The 22,286-nt window shown below is 49.0% G+C and overlaps 1 protein-coding gene across 1 annotated transcript; it reads left to right on the top strand.

Annotated features, from left to right (window-relative positions):
- Positions 1–10,475: 10,475 nt before the first annotated feature.
- LOC109445733 (scavenger receptor cysteine-rich domain-containing protein SCART1-like) lies at positions 10,476–22,027 on the top strand. Its single transcript, XM_074338730.2, has 14 exons — positions 10,476–11,015; positions 12,364–12,681; positions 12,852–13,148; positions 14,071–14,379; positions 14,704–15,009; positions 15,138–15,455; positions 15,531–15,845; positions 17,426–17,740; positions 17,910–17,978; positions 18,056–18,370; positions 18,644–18,679; positions 19,183–19,308; positions 19,594–19,811; positions 20,259–22,027. The coding sequence occupies exons 1-14, from the start codon at positions 10,949–10,951 to the stop codon at positions 20,373–20,375; spliced, it is 3,126 nt and encodes a 1,041-aa protein (XP_074194831.2). The 5' UTR covers positions 10,476–10,948; the 3' UTR covers positions 20,376–22,027.
- The last annotated feature ends 259 nt before the right edge of the window (positions 22,028–22,286 follow it).

Here is a 22,286-nt window from a genome sequence, read left to right as displayed (position 1 = left end):
TGAAGTTTTTGGTCATTGTGAATCATGCTGCTGTGAACATCCATGCACAGGTCTCTTTTTGCACACCTTTTGATTTCTCTTGGGTAGTGAAATGGAAGTAACAGGGCCGGACAGCATGCAGGGGTTTGCGTGGCTTTTTATGAAACCCTGAACTGTTTTCCAAAGTGGTTGTACTATTTTGAGTTCCTGTCCCCCACAGCTTCTCCAATAACAGGTGTAGTCAGTGTTTTAATTTTAGCTACTCTAATAGGTGTGTAGTGGTGTTGCAAATAACTAGTGACTTGTTTGCCATCCATGTTTCTTCTTTGGTGAGGTTCAATATTTTGCCTATTATATTATTGGGTTGTTTTTTGTTGTCTTATTCTTGATTACGAGAGTTCATTATATCTTCTGAATGTAAGTCCTTTATTAGCTATATATGATTTTCAAACATTTTCTCAAAGTCTGTAGCTTGTCTTCTTCTTATCTTAACAGTCTATTTCAAGAAGAAGTTTTAAATTGTGATAAAGTACAATTTATCTATTTTTGCATATTTCATTTTTTTGTGACATAGCTAAGAAATATTTGCATAATCCATGGTCAAAAAGATTTCTCCTGTGTTTTCTTCCAGAAGGTTTAGGTTTTACATTCAAGTGCATGATGCATTCTGAGTTAATTTTTTCGTATAGTGTGATGTATGGATCAAAATTCATGTCTTTCCTAGTGAATTGCCTTTGTACCTTTAACAGAAATCAGTTGTCCATATATTTGTGAATCTAGTTCTGGTCTCATGATTCAGTTCTGTTGATCTATTTGTCTATCTTGACACCAACACCACATTTTCTTTAATCTGCTTTAAAAAATATCACTGGACAGAATCAAAATCAGGACATGAAATGAAAGGATCATGTGAAACGCTACAATATTAATTCAAGGTAGGCTCTTGTAGGTTAGGAGTATAGCGGAAAAGCCAAGAGAAATAAAATGAAATACTAAAACAGTACTTGGTTAACCCAAAAGAAGTTAGGAAAAGAGGAGCAGAGAGTAGATGGACAAATGGAAAACAAATAGCAAAATGGCAGACTTAACTCCACCATATTAATAATTTCATTTAATATAAATAGACTGAATAATCTAATTAAGTGGCAGACTGGATTAAAAAAACAAGGTCAAGTTATATACTGTTTACAAGAGATGTACTTTAAATACAATGACACAAATAGGATAAAAATTAAAAGATGAAAAATATATGTACCATGCGAATCCTAAGTATATGAAATCTGGGGAGGCTACATAAATGAGAGACAAGCTAAACTTTAAGAAAAAGATCATTACTGAAGTTGAGGACCCTATCATAGTGATAACAGGGCCAAGTAACCAGAACGACCTGGTAATCAAAGGTGAAGGCAATTATTAACAGTTTCAAAATTTAAGAAGCAAAAATTGACATACCTAAGAGCAGAAATAGACAACAGCACATTACAGTTGGAGGCTTTAACACTCCACACACAGTGATTGATAGAATATGTAGACAAAAGATTCAGTAATTGAAAATGTACATAACATATCAACCACAAGACTTAATAAAAATTAATAAACATTGCACTGAATGCCTGCACGACACACAGGCTTTTCAGGAGCACATGCCTATCCAAGACCAACTGCATACGGGCCATGTGATAAATGTCAATACATCTTCAATGAAATCCTAAGAGTATATCGTCAGACCACATGGAATCAAACTAGAAATCAATAACAGAAATATATCTAGAAATCCCAAAATTTGGAAATTAAACTACACACTTCTCAGTAACCCATGGGCCCAAGAAGAAATCACAATGGAAATGAGAAAATATTTCAAATTGAATGATGATGGATATAAAATAAACCTTTCCACAAAGAAAAATCCAGACCCAAATGACTTCACTGGTGAATTCTATCAAACATTTAAGGAAAAATAAGGCCAATCACACACAAACTGGAAAGTAAAAACAGAGGGGAAGGAACTAACTTCCCAATGTTTCAGTGAGGCCAGCATAGCCCTATTGCTGATAATACAACAGCTATTTTACCGTCAAAAATGAGTTTATTCGGGAATAGCAGAGAATTGCAGTTTGGGACACGCTTATGCTATGGCAAAAACCATAGGCAAGTCCAACGGAGAGGAACGTTATTTTATAGAGAAAACGGAGAAAGCTGGGAGGGGCCGTTCTGAACGAAAGTTCACGGGGAAAGTGAGAGCCCAGGTGATGACTGGACTGAGTTGCAGGGTTTCTTGTAGGAGACACAAGAACGTCTTTTCCTGCTGGGCCTGGAATGGAGTCTTGCTGTCGAGGTCTGGGATGGCCGTCCTTCCCGTGGTTCATCCTGGTCCTGCTGTGAGCGCCCCCTGCTGGCATCCCAACTCCATTTATGTATGTATTTATGTATTTAATATTTAAGGATTTTCATTAAAATATAGCTAACATTCAGTATTATATCAGTTTCGGGTGTACATCATAGTTATTCAACAGTAGCCACCTGGCACTATACAGAGTTATTAACACATTATTGATTATATTCCCTGTGCTAAAGTGATCACCATGGCCACCCATCTGACAGTGCACCACGCTATCACAATATTAGTGATCTTCCCCCACTTTCTAAATTTTTCAATTAGAGTTGACATTCAATATTATTTTATATTAGTTTCAAGTGTATAGAATAGTGGTTAGACTTTTATATAATTTACGAAGTGACCCCCCTGACTAGTTTAGTACCCACCTGGCATTCTACATAGCTATTACCATGTTATTGATTATATTCCCTATACTTTACCTTGCCATCTGTGACAACATGGGTGGACCTAGAGGGTATTGTGCTGAGTGTAACAAGTCAGGCAGCAAAAGACAAATGTCATATGACTTCACCTATAAGTGGAATCCAAAGAACAAAATAAATAAACAAATGAAACATAAACAAACTCATAGATACAGAGAACATTTTATGGTTGCCAGATGGGTGGGTGAAGAGGGGAAGGGATTAAGAAATACAAATTGGGGACGGCCGGTTACCTCAGTCGGTTAGGGTGCGATGCTTGCAACACCAGGGTTGCCAGTTCGACCCCCACATGGGCCAGTGTGAGCTGCGCCCTCCACAACTAGATTGAAACAGCTACTTGACTTGGAGCTGATGGGTCCTGGAAAAACGCACTTAAAAATGAAAGTTAAAAAAAAAAAGAAGTACAAACTGATTGTTACACAGTAGTCATGGGGGGGGGGGTATAGCATAAGGAATATAGTCAATAATATGGCAATAACTATGTATGGTGTCAGATGACTACTAGGCCGAATCCATTTTGAATGAGGTTTCCCTGTATTAATTTTCACAGCTGTGATACCAAAGTCTGTCAGCCAAATACAGAACAATACAGTTTATGAACATAAAATCCCTAATAAAGTATTTATAGTTAAAATTTAACAATATGAAAAAAGAAAATAAATATCATAACCAGGTTCAGTTTGGCCCAAAAATGGAAGGTTAGTTTAACATTCATCAAAGTAATTTACCATATTAACAGAATAAAGGGGAAAATTATATGCTCCTTACAATAGATGCAGAAAATCCATCTGAGAAAATTCAGTGCTTATTCACGCTGAATCCAAGATATGGACACACAAAGGACTTAGAATGGCCACAGAAAAATCTTGAAAAGGAACAAAATGCCGGAACTAACAATGTTTCATTTCACCCTCATTCTATCGCTACAGCCACGGCTGTGTGGGGCTGGCGTCAGGGTAGAGCAAATGGGGAGCCCAGAAACGCCCCCCCCCCACACATGCACTTAGCTGATTTCAGTCGGAATGCAAAGGCATTTTCACGGGAGAAGGGAAGACTTCAACCAACTGTGTTAGGGATCCACGTGAGAAAAAAACCCTGGCATCTCCCTCACACCACATACAAAAATGAGTAAGGTGGTCCTAGACCTAAACGTAACAGCTAAAACAGTGAAGTGTCTAGAAGAAAACATGGGAAATACCTTTACAACCTCAAGAAAGCAACACTTTCTTGAAGGGGAAAAAATTCATAAATTGGACTCCATAAAAATTAAAACCTCTGCTCATCAAAAGATACCAAAATGAAAAGACAAGCCAGAGAAAATATTTATAAGCCACATATCTGACCAAGAACTTGTATCTAGAAAACATAAAGAACTCCCACAAATCAATAGTAAAAAGACAAACAGCAACAACAAAAGGACAAATAACTCCAACAGTTGATTCTCAGAACATGTGTGATTGGCGAGTGAGCACATGAGCAGGGGCTCAGCATCACCAGTCATCAGGAAAAATAAACTGAGGCCACAGTGAAAGGACTGCCACACACAAGAGTGTACAGTTTAAAAGACTGACAACACCAAATGTTGGTGAGGGTGTGAGGCAGCCAGGACTCTCCTCCGTGGCCAGTAAGAATATGAAGTGGTGCAGCACTTTGGAAAACATTTCTTTTAAAGTTTCTTTTAAAGTTACATACACCTATGACCCGGCAATTGTATCCCTAGACATTTAAGAAATGACAAGGCATATCCACAAAATAACTCACACCAAAGAGTTGACACCAGCTTTACTTATAATAGCCCAAACTGCAAATCGTCCGAGGAACTGACATTGGTACGGCCGTAGAGCTTATTCCGATTTCGCTGATCACACATGCACTCGTGTGTGTCTGCGTAACTTCCAAGTTGATCCCATGTGCAGCTTCATGTAACCACCACTGCAATCAGGTTAGTCACCTGAACTGTCACCGTAGGACTCCCACATGCAACCCTTTATAGTCACACCACCCTCCACCCCTGACATACCTAACCCCAGAAAACCACTAATCTGGCCTTCATCTCTGTAATTATGTTATTTCAAAATGTTTCCTAAATGGAATCATGAAGTGTGTGCTTTTGAGATTTTTTTTTTAATCTAGCATCATATCCTTAAGGTTCACCTAAGTTGTTGCGTGGTTCCGTAGCTCGAGCCTTTTTAGTGCTGATTAATTGTCCATGGTGTGGACGCACCACCGTTGATTTAACTATTTGCCTTTTGATAGACATTGAGGTAGTTCCCAGTTTCTGGCTGCCATGAATAAAGCTGCTATAAGCATTGCTGTGGAATTTTTGCATGAAAGTAAATTTTCATTTTTCTGGTAAAAATGCCCAGACGTGCAATTGCTGAGTCATATGGTAAGTCTAGTTTTCGCTTTAAAAGGAACTGCCAAGTATTTCACAGAGTGAGTGAGTGACTGTGGCTCCATTTCCGATGCGTGTGTCAGTCTCTGGTGGCATCCTGGTGGTTCTGTAGTGATAGCTCGTTGTTTCTAGTTTGCATTTCCTTAGTGGCTAATGAGGCTGAACATCATTTCACATTTGTACATGAATATCGTCTTTGGAGAAAGGACTTTGTGTGCCCATTTTCTAAGTGAATATTTTAAATGTTGAGTTTTTGGAGTTTTTAAAAATACCTATACTCTGAATACAAGTCCCGTGTTGAATATGTCATTTGCAAGCATTTTATCCCAATGTGTATTTTTACAATACTTTCACAAAGCAAAGATTTTTAATTTTAACAAGACCCAATTTATCATTTTTAATGGAATTTTGCATTTGGTGTCAAGTCTAAGAATGTTTTACCTCATCTTAGGTACCAAAGATTTTGTTCTATTTTTTCTGGAAGTTTTACAGGTTTACATTATACATTTACATCCACAATCCTTTTTGAATTAATTTTTGTATAAGGTATGAAGTTTAGATTGAGGTTCATTTTTCCCACCATGGGTATCCAATTCTTTTGGGACCACTTATTGTAAAGTCTATACCTCCTCCATTTAATTGCTTTTATTCTTTAGTCAAAATTAATTAGGTATATTTGTGTGAATCTGTTTCTGGATTCTCCACTCCATTCCACTTATCTATGTGTCTTGATTACTATGTTCTAGGACTTTTCCTTTGTCATATAAATTTTAGAATAGGCTTGTCTGTGTCTACAAAAAGCTTTGTTGAGATATTGATAGAAATTGCCTTAAACCCATACATCAAATTAGGGAGAATTGGTATCTTTGCTGTGTTGAGCTTTCCACTCCATTAACACCCCTCTCCATGCATTCAGGTCTTCTCTGATTTCTGTCCTCAGCACTTGGGAATTTTCATCAGACATATCCTTTGCATATTTTGTCAGATTTATGCCTAAGTGTTTCATTTTCTTTGGAGAAATTGTAAATTGTATTGCTTTTTTTATTTTAGTTTCCACCTGTGAATTGTTCGTATATAGAAATGCAATTGATTTTTGTGTTCTGATCTTGTATCCTGAGACATTACTGAATTCACTTATTAGTCCTAGGAGTTTTCTTTTTGGACACTCCTTGGTATTTTCTACATAGACCATTATGTCATCTGTAAATAGAGACTTTAAAAAAAATTGTCATCCTTTCCGGTCTATTTGCTTTTGTTTTCTTTTTCTTGCCTTTGCCGTAGCTAGAACTACCAACAATGTGTTGTGTGAGAGTGGCAATATGGACATGACTGTGCTGTTCCTGATCGTAGAGGGAAAACTTTGTCTTTCACATTATATATGATGTTAACTATAGGGTTTTTTTGTAGATGCTCTTTATGAGGTTGAGGAAGTTCCCCTCTGTTCCTAGTTTTTGAGAGTTTATTTTCATTTATCACAAATGGAGTGTAAATTTTGCCAAATGCTTTTCTGGCATCATTTGATATGTTCGTGTGATTTGTCTTCTTTACCTTATTGATGTGGTAGATTGCAATGATTGGTTTTCAGATGTTGAACCAGACTTGCACACCTGGAATAATTCCCCTTGGTTGTAGTGTATTATTCTTTTTGTATATTGGGTTATATTTCATAAAATTTTGTTGAGGAATTTGCCTTTATATTCAGTAGAGACATTGCTCTACAGCTTTCTTTTTCTGTGCTCTCTCTGTCAGATTTTAGTATCAGGGTATTCTTGGTCTTATGTAATGAGTTGGAAAGGGGTGTATCTTCTTTTATTTTCTGGAAGATATTGTGTGAAATTGGTATATTCTTTAAGTGTTTGGTACAATTCTCTAGTGAAACCATCTGGGCTTAGACATTTCTTTTAGAGGAGAACTTACACTTTATTTTTTAGAACAGTTTTAAATTTACACAAAATTAGAGAAGATAGTAAAGAGAGTTACCATATACCCCACACCCAGTTTTATTATCATTAAATTCTTACATTAGTGTGGTACCTTTGCTACAATTAGTGAACCGATTGATATGTTATTATAAACCAAACTCCATAGTTTATTCAGACTTCCTTAGTGTTCTTTTCTCTGTCCCAGGATCCCATGAGAACAGCACATTACATTTAGTCTCATGTCTCTTTAGTCTCCTCTTGGCTGTGACAGTTTCTCACACTTTCCTTGTTTTTGGTGACTTTGATAGTTTTGAGGAGTGCTGGTCAGATATTTATTTTCTAGGATGCCCCTTTACTGAAATTTGTGTGATCTTTTTCTCATTAGATTGTGGTTATGGGTTTTTGGGAGGGAGATCACAGAGGTAAAGTGCCATTTTCATCACATAATGTCAAGGGTCGGTACAACAAACGTGATTATGACCTTCGATGTTGACTGTGATCACCTGGTTGAGGTGATGTCTGTCGGGTTTCTCCACTGGAAAAGCATCCGTTTCCTCTTCTTTCTATACATGACTCTTTGGAAGGAAGGCACTATATGAGGCCCACACTTAAGGAGTGGAAGTTTATGCTCTCCCTCTTTGAAAGGAGAGTGTGTATACAAATTATTTGGAATTCTTCTGCGTAGGAGATTTGTGTCTTCGCCTTTATTTATTTATTCCGTCATTTATATCAGTATGACTCATGGATATTTGTATTATAAACGTTGGGTTATAATCCAATGTTGCTTTATTTTTTTGGTGTTTTTCAAATTGTTCCAGCTTTGACCTTTGGGAGCTTTTCAATTAGCCCCTGTATACCTTGGGCATACCTTTGTCAATGTTTTTTGTTATTGTTTGCTTTTGATCACTTCTTTACTTTCTGGCCCTACGAGGTGCTCTAGGCTCATCTTGTGTATTTCCGGCTCCAGTCCTAGAATCAGCCATTTCTCCCAGGAGCGCTGTTTCCTTCTGTTGGAGATGGTGTTAGAGACCAACGTCCGGAACCAGGTTTGCTTATCTCTGCTGGAGTGTATTTGCTTCTAGGCCCTCTCAGCTGACAGAGCGCAGAAATACATGTGCGTATCCACGTATCAATCCAAATACACGCACACATCTATAAATACATACACATATCTATATACACATATGTATATAATTATTTCTGTATGTTACCGTCTGTATGTATATTTAGCTAAGCACGACATCCTCCTGATGTCTCCAACTCTAATTCATCACCACACGTGATGAATTAGCCCCTCCCACCATTTGCTGATCTGTAAATGTCCATACTAACCATGAGAACCCTGGCATCTAGAGCATTTTGAATACAAAAATTTAATTTCTTTAATAGTAACAGGAATATTCAGGTTATCTTTTGTTTTTTCTTCAGGTTATCTATTTTATCTTGGCTAAGTTTTAGTAGTTTGTGGTTTTCAAGGAGTTGGTCTGTTTGTTCTAATGTGGCCAAATTTATGAGTTTACAGTTGGTCATAGTGTTTCCCTGTCATCCTTCTAATGCCTGCAGATCTGTTGTGACGCCACCTTTTAAATTCCTAATACTGATTTGTGTTTTATCTTTTTAAATCTTTGTCAATCTTTTTAGAGGTTTATTAATTGTATTGATTTTTTTTTTCAGAGAACCAGCTTTATGTTTCATTAATTTTCTCTGTGTTTTCCTGTTTTCAATTCCATTGATTTATGCTTTTCTCTTTCTTGTTTCCTTTCCTGTGTGTACTTTGGCTTTATTTAGCTCCTTTTTTTCCCTAGCTATTTGAGATAGAATTTAGATGATTGATTAGAGATCCTTCCTGTTATGTAAGCAGGTAGCACTCTAAGTTTCCCTCTTAGAATTACTTTAGCTGCTTCCCACAAATTTGCATATGTTGTGTTTTCATTTCCATTCTGTTGTTTGGACTTTTAAATTTTTCTTTGAGATTTCATCTTTGACCCATGGATTACTTAGATAGAAGTGTGTTTAATTTCCAACTGTTTGCAGATTTTTCTGTTGTCTTTCTGTTATTGATTTCTTGTTTGATACTATAATGGTCAGAAAACATACTCTGTACGATTTAATATATTTAAATTTATTAGGGTTTGTTTTATGACCTAGAATATAGTCAATTTTGGTGAATGTTTCATGTATGCAAGACATAAATATGAGATCTTTTGTGACTGTCCCAGAGATCTCTGCTGCTTTATTATTTTTTTCTATTTTCTCTCTATTGTTTACACTGAGTAAATTCTATCTGTTTATCTTCAAGTTCACGGATACTATCCTTTGTCATTTCTATTCTACGATTGATGTATTCCATGAATTAAATTTTTTTCAGTTATTATATTTTTGGTTCTATGTCATCCATTTGTTTCTTTAAAAATCAACAGCTTTATTGAGATATGAGTCATATAGCACAGACGCATCCTTTAGAAGTGTCTGATCCAGTGGTGTAGTGTACTTGGAATTATGCCGCCATCACCACTGGCTGACTTCAGAACTTTCCCTCACCCCAGAAGAAACCCTGTGCCCCTTTTCCACACCCTTCCAGCACCTGGCAACCACGAACCCACTTTCTAGGTGGATGGATTTGCCTGCTCAGGACATGTCATATAAATGGAGGCACATTTGTGGCCTCCTGTGTCGGGCTTCTTTCACTCAGCATCATGTTTTCAGGTTGACACCATTGTAGCGAGCATCAGTGCTTCATTCCTTTTAATGCCGAATTTGTCTCCATGGTGTGGACTGACCACGTCTGTTTATCCATCCATCCATCAATGATGCACAGTTGGGTTGTTTCTGCTGCTTGTTTATTATGAAGAATGCTGCTATGAACATTCATGGACAGAGTTTTGTGTGGACGTAACTTTTCGTTTCTCTTTTATCTGTACCTAGTAGTAGACTTGACAGCTCATGGGGCACCTCTGTGTTTACCATTTTGGAGAACTGTGGACTGTTTTCCAACCCTACCAGCAAAATATGAGTATCCCAGTGTCTCCACGTCCTTGCCACTGGCTCAGTTTTCCAGCTTCTATTTCTTTGCTGAGATTCTCTATTTTTCCATTTGTTTCAGAAGAATCTGCAATTTACATTGGAAGCATTTTTATGACTGCTGTGTTAAAATCCTTGTCAGATAATTCTGACAGCCCTAATTCATCTTGGTGTTGGCATCAGTTAATTGTCTTTTATCATCAGGTTGTGGACATTTTGGTTATGATGTCAACAGACTCGTGATTGTTTTTAAATCTTCTATTTTAGCAGGTGGTCACCTGTTTCAGCTTAGGGTGTAGGTTCTGACCTTCTTTTGTGGACTTCGGTTCCAATGAGTTTAGTTTTCAGAGTCCTGGCAAAGACCCTCTGGTCTAGCTCACTCTTCTGGGGAGCAGAGGCCCCACTCATCCCTGCTGGTTCCCAGGATGTCAGGTGTCACTGTGTCACTGTCTATGGTGGGGAGCCGAAGCCACCGGCACACACAGAGTTCTGCTGCTGCTGTGGCTGTGGGCAGATTGGACTGCCTGCCTGATCGTGGGGTCTGAGTGAAGCAACCCCGTCAGCAGTTATCACCAAGGGAGGAACCCACAGCCTGGGCCCCTCGCTCATGTCTGGCAATGCTCAGAGCTGCTGAGGCCATTGGCTGCTCCTCTCACAGACTGCGAATCAGAGCCACTGATACGCTCTGGAAAGGCTCTCGCTGCCCCCATTGGTCCTGGGAGGCTCTTGGTGGCTCTCACTTCTGTACATTTTACTCTGGACCCTCATTTCCGCCATTGCCCCAGCTGAGTGGCGAGAGTTGGCTGAGGCCATGAGGGCAGCTTTCTGGGCCTTGGGAGTCGGGCGCCTTGTCGTCGCTCTCTGGGCGGTCCCCATCGGTAAGTTTCTCCTTCCTTCACCAATGGAACCTCCTGGGGACAGTGGCTCTGTAGGTGCCGAGACCCTGAGGTGGGAGCACCTCCTGCTATGACCAGCAGCCTGGGTCTCTCTCAGCCCAGAGGTGGGTGGGATGTCCTGGGGCAAGAGGGCATGTGGGCTCCAAAGTGCAGACCACTGGCGACTCTTGTCCCAACACTGAGCAGGCCCAATCCCAGGATGAACCCAGGGCCCTCAACCCCACTACTCAGAGCAGAGGGTGTGGGCTGGATCAAGGACGGATGAAATGAGGGGACATGGTTGGCACTTGGTCCCAATCACCCAGACTGACAGGACGTGCTGATGGGTCTTATGCAAGGGCTACTCCATCCACTGTCCCCTGGGACAGGACTATAGTCCCAGGGAGATAGCACACCAGGATGGGGGACACAGGGCTATGGGGGGGTGGGCTGCTGGGCCTAGAAGCTAAGAGGCAGATACATGTATAGGCAGGAAGCTGTGGAGAGGGGGCCTGCATGGCAGTCATGAAGGCACAGTGTGGAGAGGCTGCGGGTGAGAGAGTGAGCGTACGGCACTGTGGGACCTGTGATAGGGTGAGTGTGAGAGAGTGTGCCAATGTGAGCATGCACATGTGAGTACATGAGTGTGAGTGTGTGGGGCAGAGAGGCAGGAGAGGGTCGCAGTATCCTGGAAGCTGACGGAAGACAACATTCCTGGGCAGGCTGATCCAGGGGTCCAGCCAGGAGGTCACCACCGAGCTGGACAGAAGGGGCACACAGGTGGTGGAGGAGGGAATCTGTGGGCAGCCACGTGGAGGGGCTGAGTGATGTGTGATACCCGCAGGGGGACCCGTTTTGTGTTGGAGATGCAGACATCGGTGCACATGCATATCTGGACAAGAACTAGGAGGGTCGGGAGGGTGACAAAGGGGCTTTGGGGGAAGTGGCTCCCTCTCGACCCACGGGGCGTCTGCCCTTTCTCTTCTCCAGGACAGGCCCTGGAGGTGGTCTGGGTGGCCCAGGCTGGGACGACTCAGCCCCACCTACGCAGATCTCCCCAGGACTGCTGTTTATTTCCCCTGCACCAGCCCAGGACTGGGTCATAAGGATGGAGGGTCAAGGGGCTGTGAGGAGGTGGGAAGGAGCAGGGTGCAGAGGCCTAGAAAGGCTGTGGTAGGAGGAAGTGCCCATGGTCACGTTTCGGGACTGGCTCGCCTGGGAGGTGGCACCTCACGACAAGGGCTTGGCGGTGGCCTCAGGCAAATGCAGATGTCATCAGCATGTGGCCAGTGCTCGTTCCACCTGGCACAGACAGCTGTGGCCCGTCTAAGGCTGGACTGTGCTTCTGCAGATGGACCAGACGCCCTGAGGCTGGCGTACAGGCACAGTCAGTGTGATGGAGTGGTGCTGGTCCGACACGAGGGTGTGTGGGGGCATGTGTGCAACCAAGAGTGGACGCTGGCGGAGGCCTCCGTGGTCTGCAGGCAGCTGGGCTGCGGCTCTGCCGTGGGCGCCCCCAAGTACGTCCCGCTGCCCGGAGAGATGGTGCTGCCCAGGCTGCACAACGTGTCCTGCCGGGGCGACGAGCCCTCCCTGTGGGATTGCAGCCTCGGAGCATGGACGCAGAGCCGCTGCCCCCACGAGTGGTTGGTGGTGGCACTGTGCTCCAGTAAGTCATCCAGGAGGGCTGGGGGGAGCAGGGTGGGTCGGGGGCTCTGAGCTGGCCCAGATGGAGTGCCTGGGAGGGACTGCCATGCCCAGTGGAAATGGCTGCTCATGGATGCAGGCCGCGTGGCCAGCAGCATCCACACCTCCTGAGCATGTGCCTGTGCCTGGCAGATGGCACTTTCCGCGAGATCCGGCTGGTGCAGGGCCGAAGCCCCTGCTCTGGGCTCCCCGAGATCAGGAACGTGAACGCGGCGGACCGCCTGTGTGGCCTGCACAAGGAGGAGGCCACCGTGTTCTGCCAGGAGCTGGGCTGCGGCCCCGTGCTGCAGGCCTCCCGCCAGGACGTGGGCATTGTCAGGAAGTATATGACCTGCAAGGGCACAGAGCCCACCATCCGGAACTGCAGGCTCAACAACAACCTCCGCGGTGGCTGCGACTTCCAGCAGGATGCCGAGGTGGTCTGCTCAGGTGAGGCGCCCTCCATGCCCTGGGCTCCCAGCTGCCCAGATGAGGCACCCTCCGTGCCCTGGGCTCCCTGCTGCCCAGGTGAGGCGCCCTCCGTGCCCTGGGCTCCCAGCTGCCCAGGTGAGGCACCCTCCGTGCCCTGGGCTCCCTGCTGCTCAGGTGAGGCACCCTCTGTGCCTGGGGGCCCTCCTGCCCAGGGCTCCTGCTGCCATTTTCCTCGAGGACACCTGTTCATCTTGCTGCTTCAGAGGAAATAAGAGCAGGCTGGGGAAGGGAAGGGAAGGACGAGAGGAAGGAATGCTGCTCTGAAAATCTGGCCTCTCTAGCTCGTCGCTCTTGGGACAGAGACCCAGAGGACAGAGCGCTTTCTGCTGGCTCACAGCAGGCGCAGGGGTCCTGGCTCAGAGCCCTAGGCTGGTGGGGGTCCTGGCTGTCGCTGCGGCATCTGTGCTGTTTCAGCTACGACGGTTGTATATCTGACATGAGTCAGGTTGGGTGTGACTCCTTCTCGCCCAGCCCTGTGTCAGATGTGACTGAATTGTCCCTCATAGGTCCTGGAATTACGGCAAGCTAAAATGAGGTGAGGGCAGTGCTCTGTGGCCTGAGGGTGCCTTGACCTTGTCTCCAAGATTATACAGGGCCTCGCTGCCATTGCCCTGGGCAAGCAGAGGCTGTGTGATACACGTGGGTACCTGCAGCAGGTGAACTTAGCCTCTGACCTAGGGGAAGCCACCAGGGACACCTGCTTTGTTCTGGGTGCAGGGCAGATGGGCCTCTGGCTCTCAGCTTCCACCTGGTATTTGGCAGACCCACTGCCTGGACGCAGATCTCCCTGGCTGGCACCTTCTGGGGCCCATGGGCGTGGCTCCAGGTAGAGCTGTTCACCTGAGAACAGCTGTCCCTGAGAATTTGTGTCCTCCCCCAGGACACACTGAGGCCCGGCTGGTGGACGGCGAGCACCCCTGTGCTGGGCGTCTGGAGGTGAGGCGCGGCCTGACCTGGGGCACCGTCTGCGACGCTGACCTGGACCAGGCCACGGCCCACGTGGTGTGCCGGGAGCTGCAGTGTGGCTCAGCTGTGTCCATGCCTGGTGATTCCCACTTTGGCCCGGGCTCCGGGGTCGTGTGGATGGAGGCCTTCCACTGTGTGGGCAACGAGTCCCTGCTGTTCCACTGCCCTCGGGGTCCCGGGCACCAGTGTGGGCACAGCCAGGATGCTGGGCTCAGGTGCTCAGGTGAGGCAGGTAGGGTGGGCTCTGAGACTCGGCCAGGCTTCCTTTCCTGGACTCCACCTGGGTGCTCTGACCCCAGCTCACAAAGGTGCCTCCAGCCAGGAGGGTGCCTATGCTGGGTTGAGGGAAGGGGGAAAGGGTCACAGAGAGAGGTGCCCTGAGGCTACAACCTGGCATGTGGGCCCGTCTGCACAGTGTGTGAGCAGACGCTGAGCTGAGGGGCATAGGGAGCTGGTAAGAGCCAGGATGCTGCTCCCGGCCACCACCAGCTACAAAGAAATTGCTGGGTCTGCAGGTCAGAGGGAACCTGACACCCCCTCTCCACAGAGTTCCGGCTGGTCAACGGCAGCCACAGCTGTGAAGGACGAGTGGAACTCCAGGTTCAGGGGGCCTGGGCACCCCTCTGTGCTGCACACTGGGACTTAGCAGATGCCTCCGTCCTCTGCCACCAGCTCAACTGTGGTAGTGCAATGGCCACACCTCGAGGAGGCCATTTTGGGGACGGGGACGCTCCTATCTGGTCTGACGTGTTTCACTGTGTGGGGACAGAGCCCTATTTGTGGAATTGCCCAGTGAGCACCCTGGGGGCCCCCGCCTGTGCCCCAGGAAACGTGGCCACCGTGGTCTGCTCAGGTGGGTCAGCAACAGCACTGGGCAGAGGGGGCTGAGAGTGGACGGGACTCTGGGGGAGTTGGTGGTCCTCTCCCCTTTGCAGGCCGAGGGTCCCTCCCCCTGACACTTGCCAGCCTCTCTCTCCCCAGGTCTCTCCCACACCCTGCGGCTGAGGGACGGACAGAGCCACTGTGATGGCCGCGTGGAGGTGTCCCTGGACGGCGTGTGGGGCCGTGTTCTGGACGAGTCGTGGAACCTACATGGCGCATTCGTCGTGTGCCGGCAACTGGGATGCGGAAGGGCCCAGCGAGCCTATGATGCGCCTGCGCCCAGGCGTGGGGCGGTCGGGGTGGGGCTGAGCCGAGCGCGCTGTCTGGGCACTGAGACCCTCCTGACCCAGTGCAACGTGTCCAAATCCCTGCTGGTGCCCGCGGGGGCCTTGCGGGACGTGGGCGTCGTGTGCTCTGGTGAGTGAGGGCCCGCACCCACCGCCATCTGCCTTGGGGTGGGGGGTGGGCCGCCCTGATTCGGTCCCTCTGCAGGGAGCCACCGGGTACGGCTGGCGGCCGGGCCCGGCCGCTGTGCGGGGCGCGTGGAGGTGTTCCACGGAGGCGCGTGGGGCACAGTGTGTGACGACGGCTGGGACCTGCAGGACGCACACGTCGTCTGCGAGCAGCTGGGCTGTGGCCGTGCCCTCAGCGCCCCGGGGGCCGCGCACTTTGGGGCCGGGGCCGGTCGCATCTGGATGGATGAGCTGGGCTGCAGGGGCAACGAGTCTGCGTTGTGGCAGTGCCCGTCGAGGGGATGGGGCCAGCACGACTGTGAGCACAAGGAGGACGCCGGCGTCTTCTGCTCAGGTCAGTCCTGGTAGCTGAGTCCCTCGTGGGCCAGTTGGGTACCCGCAGTTGTGCTGTCAGCATAATGTACACTTGCTCCACACAGGTGGCCGGTATCTTCAGGGCCTCCTCTCTCCTGGTGTGCAGGAGTCTACACTGTGCCAGTGTCCTCTGGCCCCAGTGATGCTGCATGACAGAGACTTTCCTTTTTGCCAGGAGGGAGTTGCTGGTGGTCCTGGACCCAACGCCTGCTGCCTGGGTTTCTCTCCCTGACAAGCTCCCCTCTCTCCAGGTCTCCCTGTCTCCAGCTCTTTTATTGCATACTTTAACGTGCTGGAGGAATTTTTCCAGAGCATTTTTAAGAGTTTTGGCTTGGTTTTTAGTTCATACGTATCTGAGGTTCTTTATGTGTCTCTCATCTGTGTGTGATCATTCTTGAGTGACAGGATTTTTTCATTTCCTGAGGTGGTGAGTCTGCGAGGGGTCTCGGTGGCACTGCCGCCCTAGGCACCTCCTGGGTGGGCTTGGGCATCCAAGTGTGTGGTCTCTTCTCACTGATTTGGGTTCCTGTTTTGCTTTAGGAAAGTTTTCGTCTCTGTCTTAGATGATTGCATCTGTTTCAGTCACCATGTTTCTTTGTAATAACACTGAGGTTCATCCCTTTGGATCTTCCCCACCATTTTGGTTCATCTCTGGGAGAGGTGTCTCCAGGTGTTACCATATCACTGATTTGCTTTTCTGGCAATTCTGGGCTTATGTTCCTGGATGTACATTCAGTTTGCTGTTGTGTTTTTAATGTCCCTGAAGCCCTTCCTTCCTCTGTCTGTGCTTGAGCTCCCTCAGATTGCTGCCCTCACTCACTGACTGATTGGACTCTGCGGGGTCTGGCTGTTGCCAAGGGCGAGGGATGCTGTTTCTGTTACCTGTTAGCAGGTTCCCAGAGCCAAGAGCAGAGGCAGGCGTGGACCGGGCATGGGTCACCTCTGCCCACTCATTCAGTGGGCAGGAGTCTTGTAGCCAGTGCAGATTCAGGAGTGGGACACTGACATTGCAAGGGGCGTGGACGCAGGCAGGGGATCTTTGTGACCACTTTTATAATCTGTCACAGATGTATTTCCTTCCCGTGTTTTTTCTAAATTTATTAATTAGTTATGACTCTGCCGGATGCAATTCATATCCAAATTTCTTCACTGATCCTGGTATAGGTATTTTTCATGTATTATAGGTTCTCACAATGACATTTTAAAGGGTTGTCTAATACTCTATTGTGTGGCACTGTTAGAGTTTGCTTAATATGTCCCTGTTGGAATTATACTGGTCAAGCGTGTTGTGACGGGACGTGGGCACTGGGCCGCCAGGACTGATGCTATGTCTGAACATGGAGCTCAGGGCTACTTTCTTTTTTTCAAATTTTTCAAGTTTTATAATCACTGCTAAATTGATCGTCTTGTTCAAAAAGATTATTCTGTATTTCAAGTAATTTGCAAGGATGGTTTCTGGACAATCAGCTTACGTACCTGCTAAGACATTGTAACTGGGGATTAAATCTGGTTACCTGTGGTTACCTGCTACCTGCAGTGGGGACTGTACTTGTCTTCCAGGGTCAGTGGCTCTGAGGCTGCGAGGTGGCTCCCAGCACTGTGAGGGGTGGCTGGATGTCTTCTACAATGGGACGTGGGGTGGCGTGTGCAGTAATGCCCTGAAGGACACCTCCTTGTCCGTCATCTGCAAGCAGCTGGGCTGTGGGGAGCAGGGCTGGCTGGAGAACAGGCCTGTCCACACTGGCCTGGACACCTCCTGGGTGGACAACATTGAGTGCCGCAGGCTGCAAAACTCCACGCTATGGCACTGCCCGTCAGCCCCATGGCATCCACGCTCCTGTGCCCGTGGAGAGGAGGTCTGGATCACCTGTGCAGGTGGGGCCCTGGCGTCTCTGGGGGCGGGGGGGCTGCATATCCAGACAAGTCACTGCAGGGGCTGCCTCTGACCCATGGCAGGGAGTCTTGGGGTCACCTGGGCTCCACAAACTTGGTTCTGAAGCTGTCAGGGCATTCACACTGGGACGGCTGCTGTTTAATCCAACAGGATTGTCAGAGAAAACGTGGCAGGAATCCAGGGAGACCCTCGACTGCTTATCCACCCACAGCTGCCCAGGTACCCCTCTGTCAGTACTTCTGTCCACTCCTCAGCCCAGTCCTGCCCTGCAGTGACCACCCCCCCCCCTTTTGCAGAGGAGGGCGCGGTGCGTGTGCGTGGGGGCGAGGACCGCTGCTCCGGCCGCGTGGAGCTCTGGCACGCGGGCTCCTGGGGCACCGTGTGCGATGATTCCTGGGACCTGGCAGACGCTGAGGTCGTGTGCCGCCAGCTGGGCTGTGGCCGGGCCGTGGGCGCCCTGGCGGGGGCTGCCTTTGGTCCTGGCTCGGGTCCCGTGTGGCTGGATGAGGTGGCGTGCGGGGGCAGCGAGGCGTCCCTGTGGGGCTGCCCGGCGGAACCGTGGGGACACGCAGACTGTGGACACAAGGAGGACGCGGGCGTGCGCTGCTCCCGTGAGTGGGCGGGAAGCAAGGAGAGTGTTGGGGGCGGGGGAAGAACGGGGTGCCAGGAGGGTTCCCCTGGAACATCCCCTCACCCTGCATGCTCCAGAGTCCGGCCCTGCGGCTGCCCCAGTGCTGGGTCCCTCTTGGGTGGTGGGGCACACGTTGTCTCAGTGGGGCTCCAATGACAAGTCAGGCTCAGGCTGAGTGGGGCTGGAGCTGCTCCCAGGCGCTGGGCTGCTTCCTCTCCTGCCTTGCCCTAAAGTCCTGCCCTTTCTCCTACAGGTGACAGGGGTACCACTGTCCTGCCATTGGCATCAGGTACGTGCCAGCTCCTGGCCCTGACCTAGAGGAGCCCTGCGATCAGGTCACATGGAGTGTCCTGTGCCTCAGTTGTCCCTCCTGCATCCAGTGGGGCTGAGGTCAAGAAGATCAGGACCAGGGGGATGGAGACGCCCCTTTTCTGAGGAACACCGCTGCCCCCCACCCCCGCCCTCTGGCGAGGTGGACAGACACCAGGCCCAGGCCCTGCCCAGCCACTTCTCTGGGCTCTTCCCCTGCCAGACTGGCTATGCTGTGGCCTGTTGGACACTGTGACTGTGTCCAAAGCACAACTGAGGACAGTGGGTGGTCAGGACCTTTAGAGCTGCCCTCCTGGCCCCTCCCTCCTGACCCTCAGCCCTGTGGGGAGGAGCAGCACAAGGCGCCTCCCCCTTCCGGTCCCCCTCCCCCTCCTGGGAGGCTCAGGTGGTCCAGGCCCAAGGTCACAATTCCCCATGCAGTACAGGCACACAAGGAAGACCCGCCTCTCACTGTCCTTACAGGCCCCACCCTGGTCCCTCTATCTGCGCTCAAGGCTGGGACCATGCCCATGACCTTCTGCCTCGTCCTGGGCACCCTCCTGGGCATTGTGTCCCTGGTCCTGGGGGCACAGTGGTACCGAAGCCGAGGTAGGTGGGCATGGCCGTCGGGGTTGACACAGGGCCCTGGGAATGGGGAGGCTGGGGGCACATGCTGAGATGCTGACTCTCTGTTCTGGTCATTGTGCTGTGTTCCTGGTCCCACCCTGACTCTCCTATGGTGGCTTCTTGGTGACCCACAACTGGGAGCCGGGGAAGTGTGCGTCCCCTTGTGGGGAACTGTGCCAGGAGGAGCTGAGGGTCTGGAGGGTCTGGCAGCAGTGGATTTAGACTGTAGGAGTGTCCAGCCTAGAGGTTCTCATGTGGTCTTTGCAGGTTCTGGAATGTTGGGGAACCTTCCCTTGGAAGGGGTTTATGAGGACATTGGAGCCATCTCCATGGGGGAGAAAGATGAGGAGCCCAGTGTGTCCTGGGACCTGGTGCTGGAGGAGTATGACGATGCCTGGGAGCCAGAGCCTGGCCTGGACGATGAGGACGAGGATGACGAGGAAGGGGACGACGAGGATGGGGGCCTGCCCCTGAGCCCCACAGGTGTACGCCTGTGTGCCTTGGTACCCACAGTGCTTTTCCTGCTTTACTGCTCCTGTGCCCAGGGCCCCGCTCTGGCCAGCGCTTACATTTAAAGATCCTGAGAATCTCCTCTGCCTGTGTCCGTGACCCTCACTCCCATGACAGGCTTGGGCCTCAGGATACGTGGCTGTCATCACACGGGAATCTTCTCATGGGCAGACGTGGAGTTGAGGGAGGCCCCACATTTTTGTTTCGCTTTCTTTTTGTGGCTGTGCACACAGTCCCTCTAGGACCTTGTCCCCAGTCAGCTTCAGGGTTTGAGGAGCCACTTACTCTCACTTCGACTAACACTGTCCAGTGCTTGGCTGGCCTGTGGCTTCAAGGTGTAGTGACAAACTAGGGCCCAGAAGTCCTGGGGGTGCTGAGGAATTGCTGAGGGTCCCAATGCATGTCTCCCTCCTTAAATGCAGATGGGGGTCCTTGCAGCCTGGGCCCCGAAGCTCAGGCTGGGACAGAAGACCACGATGGCCCCTGCCTCAGGATGTGATGACCATGAGCTGGCCATGGGGGACATCAGTGAGACCTGAGGGTGGAAGAGAAGCCAGGGCCCCTGGGGCTTCCATTTTCCTCATTTCTAAATGAGATGTTATTAAACTCCCCTGAACTCATTCATTCATCCATTCATTCATCCCTGAAAGGACCTTCAGACAACCACCAGTGCCCAGGTTCTGGTTGTGGCCTCCTCTGCCTCAGCCTATTCTGATGTTGTGGGTGCTCAGTGTTTTTAGCTGTCCTCACCCATAGCCACAGGTTCTCCAGGGGAGGGGGGTGGGGCTCCCTATGAACCAGCTCCTGGCCTTCCACCTTCCATCTGCAGACAGCCCCCCCACCGGCTCAGGTGTTGTGCCAGAATCCCCAGTACTCTGATGACCCCACCAAGTCCTTTGTGCCACACCTCCCTGATCACACCCACACTCAGCACACCGCTCTGGGAAGTGTTTCTCTGTACCCTCTTTCCTTGTGTGTCTGGGGTAGGTCTGCAAGTGACCACACCACTCAGACCTACATCTGTTTTGACTCCTACTCTCGCATGTCGGCACCCGGGAAACACCAGGTTTAATCATCCTGTGAGCCCCTTGTCTGGATCGGGCCCCCAGTGATGCCAGCGTTGCCCCCCATCTCTCAGTGTCCTCCACCGCATCTGGCCAGCTTGCTGTGGGGTCTCCTGAGCACTGCCTCCCACCCTCCAGCCCCCCATGCTCACCCCTCTGGCTGGCGGGCAGGTGCTGCTTGTGCCCTCAAGGGAAACTTGAGGGTCCCTTCGGACAGGAAACCCTAACAAGGGAGATAGAGTGACATCCAGAGAGGCTGGACAGGGCCTCTGGGGTGAAGCAGGCTGAGGAAGGGAAGTTGCCAGGTTCTGGGGGTGTGGCTGGAACTGCTCCTGACACAGACTTTGGGCATGAGAAGGTATGTCCTGGACACTGAGACTGCCCTTCACCGCTGTGCTCACAAGGCCTGCTCTTTGGCCTCAAGAGTCGGCCACCCTGGCTCATAGGTGTATACTCGCTGTCACTGGTCCCAGTGAGGGGCAGGGCGTTCCCAGGGTTGGGAAGGAGAGAAGGGAGCTGGCAGGAAACGGGGTGGGGGTCTAAGCATGGGCCAGGGGACCTGGAAGACATGGGGAGGAGAGTCAGGACACTGACCCAGCAGTCAGAAGGTTGGGACTGAGGAGAGGGCGCAGGGTCCATCTTTGGCACCTGCCTTGAGCATCCAGGCTGCATCCATTCAGGGCTGTGTGCTGTGCTCTTTCCCAACAGCTCTCGCCCCCCCCGCCCCCCTGTGGCCTGCAGGGTCCTTCTTACGCATCTCTGAGTGACATGCACCCTCCCCTCTGCCCCCAGCTGGTAGTACAGCTCAGGGCACAGCTGGCTGTGGTGGGAGGAGCTGGGGCTCCTGCACAGAAGGTGCTTCCTAACAGGGTCCTCCCGCCCTCCCTGGAAATGCACACAGGTCTGAAGACCCAAGCTGCCCTCTTCAACTGGTTCTCTGGCAAATCTTTTGAAACGTAACTTTATTGATGTTATTCTGCTTACAAAATAATACACATTATTATTGTGAATTTAAAAACTCATAGAACCAAGAAAGAAAATGGAAAGTACTATTGTATCACTCAAATAAATATGTCCACACCTTGCTTTGTATCCATCAAGAACTTTTCTTTGCACGAAGGCTCAGAGGTGAATATGATTTACAGTAATGCATTAGGTGCATACTCTATATTCCCTGTGTGTTTCTCACCTAAAACATGCAGCTAACGTCCCATTTTCAGTGGCTGCTATTATTCCTTCACATGTATCTTCCGTCATTTATTTATTCCTCTCCTCTTGTACCTTTGGCTGCTTTTCAAGGATTCCATCCTCACAGAGAGCTGCATGTACCCAGGTGAGGCACGTTCTTACGAGTTTTGGTCAAACCGCTGTGTCTGTTCATGGAAC

Source organism: Rhinolophus sinicus, chromosome 15 (genome assembly GCF_057876585.1).
Source record: "Rhinolophus sinicus isolate RSI-liver-muscle chromosome 15, RSI-T2T, whole genome shotgun sequence".
NCBI lineage: Eukaryota > Metazoa > Chordata > Mammalia > Chiroptera > Rhinolophidae > Rhinolophus > Rhinolophus sinicus.
The sequence above is the reverse complement of the archived record's forward strand: the minus strand, read 5'-3'. Positions and strand labels throughout refer to the sequence as shown.

Bases quoted from the DNA above. Each gene is read 5' to 3' on its own strand.
- LOC109445733 (XM_074338730.2), top strand. From the start codon at position 10,949: ATGAGGGCAGCTTTCTGGGCCTTGGGAGTCGGGCGCCTTGTCGTCGCT. The intron at 11,016-12,363 runs GTAAGTTTCTCC...GTGCTTCTGCAG, and splicing joins TCTCTGGGCGGTCCCCATCG to ATGGACCAGACGCCCTGAGG. The intron at 13,149-14,070 runs GTGAGGCGCCCT...GTCCTCCCCCAG, and splicing joins TGCCGAGGTGGTCTGCTCAG to GACACACTGAGGCCCGGCTG.